Below are 16,471 nucleotides of genomic sequence, written 5' to 3'. Positions count from 1 at the left end.
AGTGAGGCTCTGTATGATGAATGTCTGAAGATTTCCTGAAAGTCCCACTAAAACAAAATTGAATATTTTAGAGAGATTTGCTGTGTTTATATTAGATATGAGGTAACAGGCGTAATACATTTTCCTGTTATTTCACACTTGTCTGTGTATAGGACATTTAATTTTTTCCTTTGAAATGCCTCGTTTTAGTGCAGCAGCAAACACAAGGTATTTGGCAAGATGGCCTGTGATCTCCTTTAATACTACAATTTGTGTGTTGTGAGATTTCATTTGAGCTATAATTTGTAAATAAATTTGTCCGTATTATGAGTATGAAGTGAAAATTGTGAGTAGTGGAACTGCATGTGGTACCAGTCTGGTTTTTTTTTTCTTTGTTAAATTTGCATTTGCTGGAGATCTCCAGATACTCAGTGTAGCATCCCTGTGCCTGTTGAACATCACTTTTTCTAGTGCATTCAGCTCGGAGGCAGCTCAAGCAAGCTGAAGAGTAGAAAATTGTCTAAGCAATTGTGTATTTTGGATAAGGTAATTTTTCTGAAAAATGTTATGACATGTCTTAGCCTGTTCGAACATAACAGCAAACACTTCATGAATTCATACATTGCTGGAGAAAATACGGATTTACAAGGTTCCAGTTTGACAGAAGTCTGCCAGGAGGTTGTGATAACAGCATGCAACTGTGAAAGATAGATCTTAGGGCAACCCATAATATGTCAGACCTAGCAAATCTGCTAAAATTATTCAGTGCTCCTCTTCTTTACTGTTTTGCACATTACAATGCAGTAGTCGTGTTGGGTTAATGTGTTAATGGATGATCTTCAAAGTTTAATGAACATAAGCAGGTTTCACGTCTCAGTGTTTTGTATGCAGCCGATAGTTTTGTTCAGAGCTTCCTGTAGTTTCAAGATTCAGTGATGACTTGATATTTAGTGTTGAATTCAAAGCGAGTCGAAGTATTACTAATGAAATGAACAGTGTTAACCATTTAATCTTGGTGTTTTGTTTTCCTGCGTGTGGTGCTAAGGTAGCATCAGAGCTAAGGAATTATGTAAGTTAGTATCCAGACAAATGTTTCCCTGCCAAAGGCAAGCAGTTAAAGCTTGAAAATGCTCAATATGATTTTAAGTAAATGTTTACTTAAACATTTTTAAGTAAATTTAAAAGTAAGTTTTTTACTTTTTTTTTTACTTTAAAGTAAATAAACATTTTTGAGTAAATATTGGAAGACTGCTGTAACTGGTCATTTCTGACTGGTGCTACATATTGGTTATGTTCTGAGCTAGCAGCTCCTATCTGCATAGACTGTCCCTTGCATTCTCTGTAACTTCTCTTGAATCGTGCTTAATATCTCTGTCCCATCTTTCTTGACCAGATTCTCTGCTGTCATTCTGGCAAATAAAGGCTAACTGAACTTGATTAGAGCTTTCAAGGTTGGACTTTTGTTGAAGATACACAGTTGTAATGGTCTCTGTAGATGCTCCCCAAACTGAGCCACGTGTGCTGTAGCCTGATAGCTTCACATGGGGTTCTCTTGGTGTGTGGGTTTGTTTTGGTTTCTGAGGTTCAAACGTGTACAAGCTGCTTCTGAGTTGGGAATGTTTTCATTGTGGTTTCTTTCCTGTGTCACATGCACAGTATGACTACTTTGAAGTTGAAAATAATCAATTTTGAAAATTTTAACACACGGTCTTGTCTGTCCTTCTTTAGGAAAGCCCAAGAAGGGAAGAAGAAAGTGGTTCTAGCAGGCTGTGTGCCGCAAGCCCAACCTCGTCAGGACTACCTGAAAGGCTTGAGTATTATAGGGGTATGTATCTTTATCAATTAGAAACCAAAGGTTTTCAAAAATGTTTTCAGTAGGTCAATATCAATATATAGACTTGGCTGCCTTTTTCTTCGAAAAAGCAACAGAGAAGCTTGGTGCTTCTGTTAGTGCCTCTTTTAGTCTTCTTGCATTATACAGTGCTTGAGCCTTCTTTCAGCCAGGGAGATTTGGTTTGATTGTGGCATGAGGGGAGAAGGAAGGGGATACTGTTGGTGGAACTGAGCTCCAGTGCCCTTTGTAGCCTGAAAATATCCAGGCTTCGTCCATGTTGATGAAGATACCCATTACCATATTCTTTAAAATACCACAGTTTATTTGCTTGAAGACAAAGAAATACACCCTTTGTTAAAATCAGTGGAAGAAGTGTAAAAGACTAGAGCATATGAGTTACACGGACACAGCTGAGGGTTGGGTAGTTGTTTTTTTACTTCACACTACTAAGCAGAATGGCAAATAGCAATGATTATTTTGTTCAAATTTGAGGCAGTCTGAAGAGTTAAATCCACTGGTGACTGAGTTGTTAAACAGTTATCAAGCTTTGCCTTGAAAAGGTAACCAGAGAGCTTTTGACTTCATTCAGTTAGTAAAGTGCCTTCAGTATCCTTTGGGATGAAGTACTGCTGTGTAATTGAATCACCTTTGTAAAACAAGCATGAAAATCCGGGAGTCAAGTCACAAGCTAACAAAGACTCTTCGTTGTTCAAGCCTTTAGATTAAAACTGGATGAATTTGTACAAGGCATGTTTGAGTTGAAGCTCTGTCATTGGATTCAGTGGGTGAGAATTCAAGTGAAGCTGTCCTGTATTATGTTAAGTCAGAGCAGATGACTGTGCAGCATCATTTCTGCGTTACATGTAAAGAGGTTAATGTGTTTCCACTTCAGCACCATGAATTCAGGTTGAAACTAAGATTTCATAGGAACAACAACAGCAAAATGTTCCAAAGCTTTCACTTTTATTAGAAGATTATACAAGATGCATTTGTTCAGAGTAATTTAGAAGTAAAATAATAGTTTGTTTGGAATTAGGAATATTGCTTCATTAACTGATTTATTGGAATTCTTTATAAAGATGGGCTTTGTGCTATCTGAATTTTTAATTAATTACTGCTGTCGCTCAAAATGTTTTCGCTCCCAATTTTTTTCCCAGCTGCCATTCTCAGCTATGTTGATGCCTATAAATTAACTCAGTGCCCAGAAATTATATTCAGGGGCTGTAAAATGCCACACTATTCTGTGTAGATGCTATTGCATTGATAGTTACAGTTCAAAGGAAAAAACAAACTTTCCATTCCACTCTGCAGTCTTACTTCACACAGATATATGCAAGAGAACTGTGGTACTGTGTCATCTCTTAAGACTCCAACTAATGAAGTGCAACTTAGTCTGTGCAGCAGGATAGGAAAAACAAAAAATAAATGGTGAATGGATTTCCTCTTGGCTCAGAGGCAACATAGTTATGTGATCTGTATTTGGTTGTTACACTGAATATAAGGATATCTACACATATGAAGACAGAGGACAAAAAAAAAAAAAAAGAGAGAGAGTCACTCTCCTTTGACTAAGACTATAACTTGATGTTTCAGTTTTGGTGAATTTAACTTAGGAAACGTGAGGGACCTGAAGTCTGATTTGTATTTTTTTTTTTAATTGCTATTTTTTTCTTTCCTTTTTTTTTTAAACTTACCTTTTTGGGTAACATGTAATTTCTGAAAATTAGCCTCTTCATCTTCGTTTTGGTACCTAGAAACAATGTTTAGTGAAAAATGTTTGTAGTTTTGTATCTATTACAGAAAGATTTCTGCTAGCAATTGAATTAGGCTGTTAACGTGGTGTTCCCAAGGACTTTTGAATTGGACCTGAAAATACTAAAATGTGATCTTCATGCACTGTCTTCCAACTGTCATTGCTGTGGTCAAATTTACTGTACTTGAAGTAATAGATGCTTCAGCTGAGAAAAGCCTTAAACTTTAGGCATAACTATTAACAAAAGCAAAGCTAAGAGCAGATTTTGTCTATGTTTTCTCCTTGTATATTTAAGATTTTCTTCTCATTTTACAAAGAGCGTGAGTGAGGGGGTGACTGTATTTAAAGGATAAGAGTTGTTATCTTACTATTGCAAAATATTTTTGAAAGGCAGTTTTGACAGAATTGAGAAATAGAAAATGTTCTGCTGGCAGTAGGATATTGATTCTGTACAGTTTTGGAAATCTTGCTTTACCACCAGGTTGGTCTCATTTTCAACTTGGCTGAGAGATACAGTTGATTTATTGTTGCTTATGTAAGCTCTGCTATTTTTTTTTAAAGAACAGTGTTGTCTGAGAATGTGGTTATTTACCAGCAATTATAACTCCCTTGGGGTGGCTTTCTGCAGGCAGAGTGTGTCAGAGGGCTCTTCTGCTCATCTTTTTATGACGGAGGAGGAAGTTGCGATGTAACTACCAGAGAAATTCTAGTAACTCAGGGCTTGTTTTGAACTGCACTTGAGAAGTACAGGACTGAACTTCCACTGTTCGTTCTTTATTACTTGATTGGGGCAGAAGGGAAGGAGACACAACTTCATATCCCTGTTACATTTGTGATGTTACTGTGCTTTTGTGTTTCTTTAAAGTCATTGCCACTTTTTAAAAATAATGTGGGTTGGGGCATTGCTATAGGCTGTATATAAGGCAAACTAACATAACATGGCAAGGTAAAGGACCTGTTTTCTGGAAGGGGGAAGCTCTGGGTAGTAGTAAACTTACCAAGTGTGAAAAGTACACGAAACACATAATGATGCATTACACAGGTTCACAGCCATTTACGCTCAGGTGGTTTCCAAAGCTTACTCCTTTATGTTTAGAGCAGTGTACCCACTTCAAACTCAAGTGCACATATGGTATTGCAAAGCGAAATCAACTCTCGCAGTTAGAGTTGTCCCTCACTTTTCATTGTAAGTTGCTAAAAAGAAGGATATCTGCCTTTGTCTATGCTGATTGTTTTGAGGGGACTATAAGGGAAGGGAAGGGAGGGACAAGGGGGAATGAAAGATTTAGCAGACAGGTTATGTTCTGGGACTCAGGAATGGCTGTAGGTTGGTGTAGTGTTTCCTCGCTTCCCGAGTTGCATTCAAGGGCATACCGACCTCTTGTCCCCAGTGATAAGTTGGACCGTTGGAATGGGATGAGGTGTTTTGTTTCTTTGACACTTGTCTGGAGTTTTAAGGTATTTGGTGTCCAAATCATGCTACGTGTTGGAACCTCTGACCAGTTGGCTGAGGGTTCGTAGGTTTTAAGATGCTTTACAAGCCCCATGTATCTGTACTTTGAAATCACCAGACTTACTGGACGTACTGAAAGCATGGGGCCTAATGCACATATGTATCCAGTTAAAGGCGTACAACAGCTCTGCAGATGAATGAATCTCTTCTCTTCCTGAATGAGAATGTCAACCCCAACTCTTCTTCCTTCCCCATTTTTCCCAATGTAATATCTAGCGTCAAAAGTCCGTTGCCTTCTGCTGTACACCCATTCCCCAAGTGAAGAATTTCAGCTCATTCTTTCGTCTGCAGAAAATATATCCAGTGTTGCCAAGGTTGTAATCCTCCCTCTGCTGCTACGCTCCGACTCAGAAGGTGGAGGTCCTGTGCATGGCAGAGTTACTGCAGGCTCTTCGGCCAAGTTGAGTCTGAAGCTACTGCTTCCAGGAGAAACATATAGCTGTCAGAACCTCTCTGCAGGGGCTCCCTGCATTCCCCTGACCACCAGATAACCCTCTTCTGTGGCTGTTCTACTCTATAAGGCAAGCTTTAGGTAATTTTTTTTAATATCCAGTTTGAAACCATGGAGTGTGATTAGTGGAAGTGCTGAACATTCCCAGTAGCAGCACATAACGCTAGGACCGCTACTGCAAAGTAGATGGTTCAGTACAAAAAATGTTAAGTACATTGTGAAAAATAGACACTTCTCAAGTGGTACATCTATAATGGGTATACACTTCTAAATTAAATATGCCTTAGGTCTCCATTTGTAAAACTCTTTAGTGTGCAGAGCTTTAACAGTACCATTGTGAAAGAAAATCAGTGTAACCTTACTAAGATGCTAAATGCCTGTACATCCCTACTGCTTTGGTGTCCTAAATGAGGATGATATGTTGTATGATATTTCTGATGTTCAGTTCATACAAGTTTCACTGATGTTTGCAAAACAGAGATAATGATACTTCCCTACCTTGCAGTGTTTGTAAGGTCAGACTGCATTAAGGATGGTAAGCCTCTCTGTTTGCTGCCCTTAAACTGGAGCCTTGCATAAATGCAAATATCCACTGTGTACCTCAGGAAAGACAAATTTGATGGAATTTTATTTTGAATGATTTGAATTAGCAGAACTTCTTGGAAAGTGTGCTGAAAGCTTGGGAAGAGGTGCACGCTGGTTTTGTGTAACTTACGGCCAATAATGATTTAATGCAAAATTCAAACTCAGTTAGTACCTCTCAGCTGGTCGGCTTTGGCTTTTGAATTGCCATGCTGATATTCAGATATGACACTTAACCTGGGAAGTCAGGAAAGAATTGCAGTTAAGCACCTGCTTTTAAACTGAAAATTGGACATGCAAATAGAAACTATACATTTCCATGGTAGTTACTGTCCTATGAATCAAAAGGTAGAGGAATTAATTTAGATATGAATTATACTTCAGCTGTGTCAGTGTTTAGCAATGAAAATCAGTTGTTTACATGCTTCTCTGGGGTAGTCGCCTTCCCTTGAAGGTTTGTGTAGAGCCTGCTCTCCGTATACCTTCCTAAACTAGATTGTTGCCCATTACTACGGTCAGTGTTGTCAGCAAAGGTTTTAAACACAGATGTTATCCCTCTGAAGCCAAAGTGGCTAGTCATGTTGCCTTTTGAAGTTATGTATTAAGGCCTGGATTTATACTGCCTAAGTGCTGTAATTTGAGAGTCTGTTTTGCTCAGCTCCCTTTATGGTCAATGAAGATAATTATCTCTAAGATAATTTAGATTTTTAGAAGATCTGAAGTGACTTTTGAAGGCATGTATTTCCCTTTTACTGGCTTTAGAGAGGGGATAGGCTGAGTAGGCTTTTAACATCCGATATCTGACAGAGCTGCCTAAACAAGGTGAGATGAAACCGAGAGTTGGTGAACTGGAGTTAAAATCTTTAGGTTTATGAGTAGTGGGTTGTAATTCCCTAAGATTATTTTATCTGTGTACTAACCAATTTGTTTCTTATCTATGTGAATGAAGATCAAAGATGTGTAGGGTTTTTCCTAGATGAGAAAAAAAGATTGTTTTACTTCAAGTATTTATGTATATATATGCATGCTCACTCCCAGGGTGTTCATAAGCAGCCGAGTGCCAATGATGTTTGCTTCAGCAGTAGCCTCGTGCTGTCTAAGCGAGCTGCTGCCCCTTCCTATATTGTGGGTACCCAGTCCTCAGTTTCCCTCAACTATTGGCTAAGGTTTTTTTGTTTCGTTTTGCAGTGTTTTAGTTTCAAGAAACATTTCTAGTCTTAAATATTTCTGGTTTTTGTTCCTCCTCCACTGGCTTCAAGATCTTTTTTTTGATAGTCACTTTTTGATACTTGATGCGCTTAGGCATGGCTTGTGTTACCTCCGAGAAATTTCTCTCTCTGGGAAACTCAGTCACCGTGCCAAGAGAAGGGCAGTCAGGGGACGCTCCGGGAGTAACTTCTTGAGAATTGCCACTTTCCTGTCAACATCAGAGAAGCTTTAACCTTCAGACCTGCTGTGGTGGGAAGGCGTTTCCTTCCACACTGAAAGGGAAGCAGACTGCAGGGAGCAACTGTGTTCGCTCTGGGAGAAGGTCCCCGAGAAGGCTGGCTGCGAGGAGGACCTAGCTGCCACTTCTCACCAGCGGTGGTAGCTCTGTCAGTAGCTGAGAGAGCCGAGACTCATCAGAGGGTAAAACCATGGACTCCTTGGCCAAAAGACAGTCACTGGTGGCAAGTATCAGAGGTCTCATGCTTTGTCACTGGTTCGTTTTTATTTGCTGCTGATTCTACCAGGTTAATCCTAGTCCCCCAGCAGAAACAGCAGTCGTCAGGCAGGTGATGTGGACACCTTGTGACTGCTTACAAGAAATGGCGTGTCAGGCACAGGAATTATTCTGTGATCTTATGATTTGGAGACAACAAAGTGTAATGTATTCTACACTCAGACGTGTTGAGGTATCACTGCATTAAGAATCAAAAGATAATTTGAGGGAAACTGCTGATTTGAATGCCAAGATGCTTCCCAACCACTACAGTGATTTTTTTCATCACCTGGTGGGCACGTTCTTCTGAGATAGAGAAAGTTCAAGTCACAGTATAAGGACGTATTTTCTGAAGGAATTGAAATGCTTGCTTTGTAGGATTTCATCCTCTTCAGATGCGACCAGGGCAGCCATTATCTAACAGGCAGTGGCACGACTCCAGAAAGCACGAGCACCGTGACAGTTGGCAAAAGGCAGTGTGCCTCTGGTGTAAATAGGCTTCCTGCAGCTGACTCCATCTGAAATTATCTCTGGGATGTATTAAGAGGAGGGAAAATTAGTACCTTTTATCACATAGACTGCCCAGGAAGCCTTACGCATTCCCACCTTTTCTACAATACATAGTTGGGCCAGATCATTCTTTAGCTGCTTCAGGGGTGCAGCTTGAACCAACCAGCTTTTCTGTGGTGTCTTAGATGCCCATGGAGCGGACTCCATTAAAAGGCAGTTTGTGTCCTCCAGAAAATATTGGACATTCGTAAATTCTTTGTTTTCACAACCACCCTCTAGTTTCTTGTCATGGCTGCAGCCACAGAGAGAAGCATGCTGAGGCTTCTCTTTCAGAAAAGACTGTTAAGACAGCTGATGTCTTCACTAAAAAGAGCTAACTGTAGCACTTTTTACCCGGCTTTGGTCGTAAGGGACATTTGAAGACCATCTCTCCTGTTTTGTGTTGGTCCTGTCACTTCAGAAAGGGATTGGTCCAAACATCTTTACCCACAGAATGCTTCTGTCTGTATTTCGGTGGATGCATTATACTGAAAGTACATTTATTTCACTGTAAATCTTGTATGAGGTTTTGTCGTCCCAGATGACAGTGCAGGGTCTTTGCAGAGGTCTTGATGCTTTCCTGAAGAGAACGTCAGAAAGTTTATCTTACTTTCATGATAGGTTCATGGATGCACTTTTCTAGGTAGCGTTCTTTGGTGTGAGGCTCACTGACTTCTACAGAGTACAAGAGGTCAGGTAAATGTGCAACCTCTCACTCAACTGCCCATTAAGAGTATTCAGAGTTTATAGGAGCTATCTTAGAGGTTATGCTTTTTCCAGAGTCCATCTCCTGCAAAACAGTTTCAGGATGTTAATACTGGTTCTGAGACAACCTGGATCATGTCTGAGAGCTTGGAAGAATTTGTGTGACCATCCTCAACACGCACGTCTGCCTGCACTCGCAGATCGCCTGGTGGGAGGCTGCAGACATAGCACATCACAAGCGTGTCTTTGGGCTGTTGATGCCCAGCAGTCATCTGTCAAATGATTACATCTGCGACTGTGACAGTACAAAGGGAACTGGGGGAATTTCTTTGATGACAAATGGAACGTGTGTGCATTTCTATACTCCTTTTGCTAATTAACTGGTGCTTAGTTGGAGAGCTCGGGGCTTCTGTCTCTCCGCGGAGCGCTGGGGTGTCCTGGGAGGTGCATGGTTTGAAATGTGACTGGCTTGGAATTGCGTGTTGAGGAGTGACCTCCAGCTTCAGCCCCAGCATGGATTGCCTCACGTCTTCCTTGTGCGCGTATACGGGCTGGATACATAGGATTGCTGAGCTGCACTTACGCCTAGCTCTGATCCCACCAGGAAGGCTCAAAGGCTTTTTCCTGGTCTTTGTTTCAGCTCAGGCTTCACACTTTGGTAAAACTTCTTCTTTGCTTTTTGATCAGCCAGTTTCCTGCCTTGGCTGCTCCTTCATCCCGTGGGCCTTGCCTCTGCTCTTGTCCTATATCCATCTCAGCCCAGATTTCTTCATCAGCCCTGATTCATGGTGCTTGGGTGGGTTGTTTTGTTTTGTTTTGTTTTGTTTTTTCTTGTGTAGTCCTCCTCAGCTGCCTGCTCCAGTCTGCCATTAGCCTTTGTTCTGTCCAAGTCCTAATGGAGAACCATTTGTAATGGAAAAAGAAGTCCACCATGTACATGCTTATACTAGAAACAAGATCTCACAAGATGTGTGGAGCCAAGTACGGCGCACGAACTACATCCAGCAGTAAAGTACCTGCTGTTGGTCCTGAGGGTTTGGTTTATTGAGACTCACTGCAAAGAAATGTTGAGGAATGGTGTCTTTTCCCTTCGTACACCACTAAGAACTTTTAAGTTTCTGTGCTTCATGGGCTTCCTGATGCCTGTTGGAGACATTATTGGGTCTCTGCTCAAGATTTACAGATGCCTTTGATAGCACTCCAGAACAGAATTATCCATAAGTCTAGTGAGTTGTGGGGAAAATAATCCTGCAGGCCTTTTAATACCCAAGAAAATTGAATTACAATGACTTTGTGATTTCTCCCCCCCCCCCTTTTTTTGCAAACAAGAATCCTCTAAACGCTTCCCTCATCTCACTCCAGATTCACCTCAGTCTTACTAAAATACTTTTATCTTCATAAATGCAGATCGGAAGCATTCCATATTTTCTTCTTGAGCACTTGGGGCTTTAGCCAAACAATTTCCAATAATTTCAAATGAAAAATACTTAATGGGGGAAATAACACATAAGGCAGAATAAACGCCCATTTCTAGTCACAGAACTCATTATCTCTCAGACCTAAAATTTTAATTACTTACATGAACCTTCTTCTTGACAGACATGTTAAGAATAATTTAATTTATCTAATAAAATGAAAATACAATATACCGGTTGGGTTTTTTCTGTATCTTTATTTAACAGGGGGTTTGTTTGGAGCTATGCAAAAATTCCTCGGATGTACAATACAGAAAGTAATCATAGGTGGTTCAGGTTATGAACCAACCAGGATTCTCTTGTTTTAAAATGATTATGAACTTAAGCAGTTTAGTATTGACATATGTAGTGATGTTATTTTGGGCGATGTATTTGGCACAGACTGTGTTCTCTGTCTATATTTATAGGTGTAAATGTGCACCCTTTTTTTTTTTCAAGTTACATATTTTTATTTATTTTTAAGAAATTATGTAGAAAGTCTATATGTAAGTATCTTAGGCCATAATTTTTTTTAACTTGTATCTAAAGGGGATATGTACACAAGTATGTAAATACACATGCGTTCCACACAACTGCTTATGTGTGCTTTCTTTAGATTGTTAAATATTGCCATATGTCTATAATATGAATGCTTGTAATCCAGAAAAGGATTTAAATATATATCTTTTAATAAGATTATTAAAATGCCAATATTAGTGATACCTTAAATAACTTAATTTCTAGAATTCGTAACTAATATACTGTATTCAGAAATCTGAAGTGGCAGACAATTGTGTTCTGAAAAGGCTGTATTTCAAAAGGTTTTTTTAAAAAAAATAATTAAAACCCAAATAGTTTTACGTGGACTTGATCCAACACCCAGACAAGGAGAGTCCCACTGACTTCAGTTGGGAACTCTAGATCAGACACCAACTACCCATGAGGGTTTTGTTGGGGTTTTTTTGTTTGTTTTAAGCTGCTATTAGACCAATTGGGAAAGGAATGTGAAATAGAGGTGGTTGTGCAGACATGTGTTTACAGGAAATGACAAACTCGGTGGTTTAAGGGCCCAGAGACTTAATGGCTTTGATGCAAGGGATCCAAGTTCCAGGATCCTTGTTGCAGACCACGTTCTGCTCTTGAAACCTCTGCAGCTTGTGCTTTTCTGCTTGTTCTTGAAACGAACCGGAAAAGAAACTCCAAGGAAAATGACTGCAAAAAACATACTAAGTCTAGTTCATATAAGGAACAGCTTAGAGAAGCAGTGTTTAAAAAGGAATATTGTGGGAAAATTATAAACTAATTTAAATATGCAAAGTAGGCTTTCCTGCATTGTATGTAAACATCTATGCACATAAATAGTAGACATTACATAGAATAGGCAGTTTGGATGACAGTTGAAGGAAGAATCTCAACTCCAAGAATTTGAGTGTTTAATTTTGCAGTGTTAACGCTGATTCCTTTTACCTAATATACCAAACTCTCTGTAGTATATTGGCCATTAACTTTAAATAAAGAATAATGTATCTAATAAGAAATATGGAACGTTTTTCCATGTTATGGGTGAATTTTGGCAAGTGTAACACTAAAACATGAATTTGTTGTCTTTGCTGGAGATGCTGTCATGGTCATTAAATGTTATTCTGTCTTGTGAAAAGTGTCAGGGCTTTTCCTTCCATTTCCAAACACTGCCTGCAGTAAGTCTAGGACAATGTCTTGTTCACTTAAACTTGGCCACGGTATTTTTAATTCCTTCCCATATTCCAGTGTCTTTTCCCAGCAACACTTCCTTAATTTTCTCCCCTATAGCCTGCCCTCACAGTATTGTCAGCTTCTTACTATGTTCTCTACCATCCACTCTTTTGGTGCCGAGGAGCAGGTAGGGGCTGTTTGAGCCGCCCAGGCGCCGACTGCCCGGGTGGCCACTGCCTTTCACAGACCGCGAGCAGCAGTTCAGGCCTGAACTCTTTTTTTGGGTCCATCTTTTCTAGCCATTTGGTGATTTTTTTTTTTTTTTTGCCAAATTTACAAGAGCTTGCTATTTTGGGGGACAAAATTTTGTTTAAGATAGGTGGTGGGTTGTAAAGTTACTTTTGGCAGATGAACCAAGATGCACAGAAAAAAAACCTGGCTAAAAACATAGCCCCAAACTCTTTACTCCCCCTTAATCCAGAAGAACACACTTTTGAAAGAAGAGTTTATATAAAGTATGTCCAGTTGTTGACTACTTAGATATTGACCTTCTGACTTTTTTTAGGTTCAGCAGATAGATCGTGTAGTAGAAGTTGTGGAGGAAACTATTAAAGGTAAGCATCACACTTGGAATAATCGCAGCTAGTCTGAAAGATGTAAGCAGTAGCTAGCAGAAGTGCTGCTGTTATGTTATCAACCTAATGCTTGCTTTCTCCTCTAGCTAAATGTTTGGGCAGTGCTGTACTTTGCCATGTATGCTTTGTGTAAGTGGTAATTTCAGAGAGAACTTTTCTGGAAGGACCTCTGTGGCCCGTTGGGTTCAGGGGTAAATGATCAGGGGAGACTTCAAGAAATCATTGAAGTTGCATCAGTGTAGGTGGGTGTGGAGTATTGTCTAAAGTGTCTGCGCTATCTTAATTCAGTGCTGTATCTCTGCTTTCTTATGTTTAGTTCTCTCATGTTTTCTTCTTTTCAGAAGTTTTGGCTCACTTCCCTGAGCTTTCCTCAGCAGGACAGATAAATTATCTGCTGGTTTAATGTTCTTTTCTAACTGTGTTCCTTGTTCTCTCTGGCTGTGTTCGTGTGTGTACACTCAGTACTTTGTAGTGAAGGGGGCAAAAGACAGTATTGTTTCTGCAGCCTGACTAGTAAACATTTGCTATTAAATAAATATATTTGTCTGGGTCTTTCTGGGTTACCTAAGTTTGTCTCCATTACTTATCAGGCCATAAAAATTACTGTTCCCTGAAGCTTTAAATTACAAGGTTTAGTTTAATTGGCTGTACTTTCAATATAAACAAGTGTCTAGTCCACAAGACATTGCCTGTAACTTTAATCCTGGAGTATGATGTTTCTGAAGTACAGCATAAAAATGTAGAAACAGTGCAAAGTTTTAAAAGGAATGGAGAAGCTTCTACCAAGAAATTGTGTAGCATGGTGTAAGGCTTCTAGAGCTTGTGGTTTGAAGGCCTTAAGATTTCACGTTGCTTTGACTGCTTTCAAAAACAAAACCTGTACTCTTACGTACTCCCAACTAACACTTTTCCCAGTTTGTCTTTGCCTTATGGCATCTATTTTTTGGGGGTACAACCTACTGTACCACAGAGACAAAGAAGAAATATATTCAGTGTCTTCATATTTGTTATTAAATAAGCCAAACTGTTTTTCCAGAAACATCATGGTGTTTATGACAATGTGTTGGAAATGGGTATGCTTCATGAATTTTACAACAGCAGAGTATTTCAGATTCCTATCTGATTTTCCTGAATTTTATTTATTCTTGAGAGAGTAAGATGATAACCTGGGTCAGCATGGCCTCCCTTTACAAAAATGGGCTTTGTAATATTTATACTGACTCCAGACATCACTGGTTTTTCAATAACATAGTTACTCAGGTTATTCTGACTGAACTTTATATGACTAGAAAGAAGACAAACAATCTAGTAGCAGTTGTTAAAATGATGTTTTTCACTGAATTGATTTTAAGATTGCATTTTACATATTGATACAATTCTGGAAAATAATGTTCAGAGACGTGTTAACATTTAAACGTCAAAAAGCGTGAATTTTGGGAAAGATTTTGGTTCGTTTCTAGCTTACTAGAAGTGATTTGAATAAAATGGACTAAGTGGGCTGCTGAATTCCATATGTAGTGCCAACTCCTTCAGGGATTTCTCAAAAGGTAATGGAACACAGGATTTCTGAAGTTTTATTGGAAAAAAATGAATAAAATGGCTCCCCAGTGCAAGAGACACATGGACATACTGGAGAGAGTCCAACGAAGGGCTATGAAGATGGTTAAGAGACTGAGACTGGAGCATCCGTCCTCCTAGGAGAGCCTGAGAGAGCGGGGGCTGTTCAGCCTGGAGAAGAGAAGGCTCAGGGGGGATCTCATCAATGTATATAAATACCTGAAGGGAGGGTGCAAAGAGGACGGAGCCAGCCTCTTTCCAGTGGTGCCCAGTAACAGAACGAGAGGCAGTGGGCACAAACTGGAACACAGGAGGTTCCCTCTGAACATCAGGAAATGCTTTTTCACTGTGATACTGGCCCAGAGAGGTTGTGGAATCTCCCTCTTTAGAGATATTCAGAAACTATCTAGGCACAGTCCTGGCCAACTGGCTCTAGGGGGCCCTGCATGAGCAGGGGGTTTGCACAAGACGACCTCCAGAGGTCCCTGCCAACCTCAAACCTTCTGTGAAAAATGGAATTTCCATTGGCAAGAGAATCGACAAATTGACGGGGGTCATAGCACATGATAGCAGTTTACTTTTGCAAAAGCCAACCGTAAGAAAAGGAGTTTTACCTTATGTTTCTTTCATTCAAATTTGTGTAAAGATAATGCATCAATTTATGTATTTGGGAATCGTTTTCCACTACTAGAGAAGAATGTGAAGCTCTTTTTCAGTGTGCTTTATGAGACTAACCATGAACTTTCATTATCCAAGTGAAGTAAAATACTGTAGATAACAGGACTGTTGGTTAAGAATATTTTATATATTTGTAAAATAGATACATGGTAGAAACTTAAATTCATTTACGTAAAGCTAAACAAATTATAACCCTCTGTCTTCATAAGTTTACATCATTAGTAACAACTTCTGAAGCCGCAAATGGGTTCAGGAGATGGAACTGATGTGGGACAGGGGATTCAATACAAATTCTGAATTCAGAGCCAGCTTATATTAGCAAGTTTGAAGTTGGTTGTCTGTCGTAGTTGTATGATACAACTTTCTTCACCTATTTTTTAAAATGAAAATAAAAAGGTTGCATGAGTGGTATACTCTCATAGCGTGCCTATGTATATATCGAAAGTTTTAAAAATATTGAAAGTTTAAAAAAATTTCAACTGAATATTGAAATTGAGTAAGTTTTTAAACTGCATAGCACCTGCACTCTGTAGGGCAGCTGTCTCTGTAGATTGGTTGGCCTGAGTTGTCCGCATTTTGTCCAGATTCCAAGGTGGTTATCTTAGTTGCCAGTTTTAAGTCTAAAAGTCTAGCTTTCCTTGGGTTCCACTTTCTTAAGGGGTACCTTAGATTTTTCTTGGATGCTTGAATTTTGTAGTGCGCAGTTAATAAAAAGGGAAACTTTGTAAAAACAATTTGCATCCTCCCCCGCCTTTTTTTTTCTTTTTTTTTCTAATAGTCATCTTTCTAGTTTTCCAAGAAAATGGCTCCCCTGTTGGATTTGCTTGAAAGGTTACTGTACTCCCAAAGAAAATTACTTTCTTGAAATTATTTAGAACTCTTTCTATAAAATATGAAGGGATTTCTTCTGGCTTTATTTCTCAGTCTTCAAGGCATTGTCAGGAAACCTTCTTCAGAACAGTGTCATTCTGCTGGTTCAAGAGATGGTTTTGAGAAGTAGATCTTTATGCTGGTCTTTACTTCAACTGTAATTGCTGGTTCCCAACTCTCCATTGAGATGATTCTCAAATACTTTTTATATGACTTTATCTTTTTATCCTTCTTCATCAGAAAATGGAAAAGAAGTATGTTCATGTTTATTATTGCACCAACAGCCAAAGGAGAGACAGAATTTTTGAGAAACTGTGATTTCTCATTTTTATATCACCCTGACTTTTATCACAAGTCTTATGAAACTTTGAAATTTCCCAATTATCACGTAAATTGTCAGGCAAACTGTCATTTCTGGAAGTGATCTTTAGTAACTGTGCAAGTATTTGTACACAGGTCATGTCTGATTAATATTTATACAGTGTCCCAAAATGTATTTTAACTGGAGGCATCTTCA

At 39.3% G+C, this 16,471-nt stretch overlaps 1 protein-coding gene across 1 annotated transcript in view; it reads left to right on the top strand.

The window, feature by feature from the left end:
- CDKAL1 (CDK5 regulatory subunit associated protein 1-like 1) overlaps window positions 1–16,471 on the top strand; it is a 418,113-nt gene that overhangs the window by 128,135 nt on the left and 273,507 nt on the right. The window contains exons 6-7 of the mRNA XM_010573154.1: window positions 1,708–1,804; window positions 12,780–12,828. Of these exons, the coding sequence (XP_010571456.1) occupies window positions 1,708–1,804; window positions 12,780–12,828 (146 nt within the window). The remainder of the gene's footprint in view (window positions 1–1,707; window positions 1,805–12,779; window positions 12,829–16,471) is intronic.

Source organism: Haliaeetus leucocephalus, unplaced genomic scaffold (assembly GCF_000737465.1).
Source record: "Haliaeetus leucocephalus isolate CR32 unplaced genomic scaffold, Haliaeetus_leucocephalus-4.0 Scaffold373, whole genome shotgun sequence".
Classification (NCBI taxonomy): Eukaryota; Metazoa; Chordata; class Aves; order Accipitriformes; family Accipitridae; genus Haliaeetus; species Haliaeetus leucocephalus.
The sequence above is the reverse complement of the archived record's forward strand: the minus strand, read 5'-3'. Positions and strand labels throughout refer to the sequence as shown.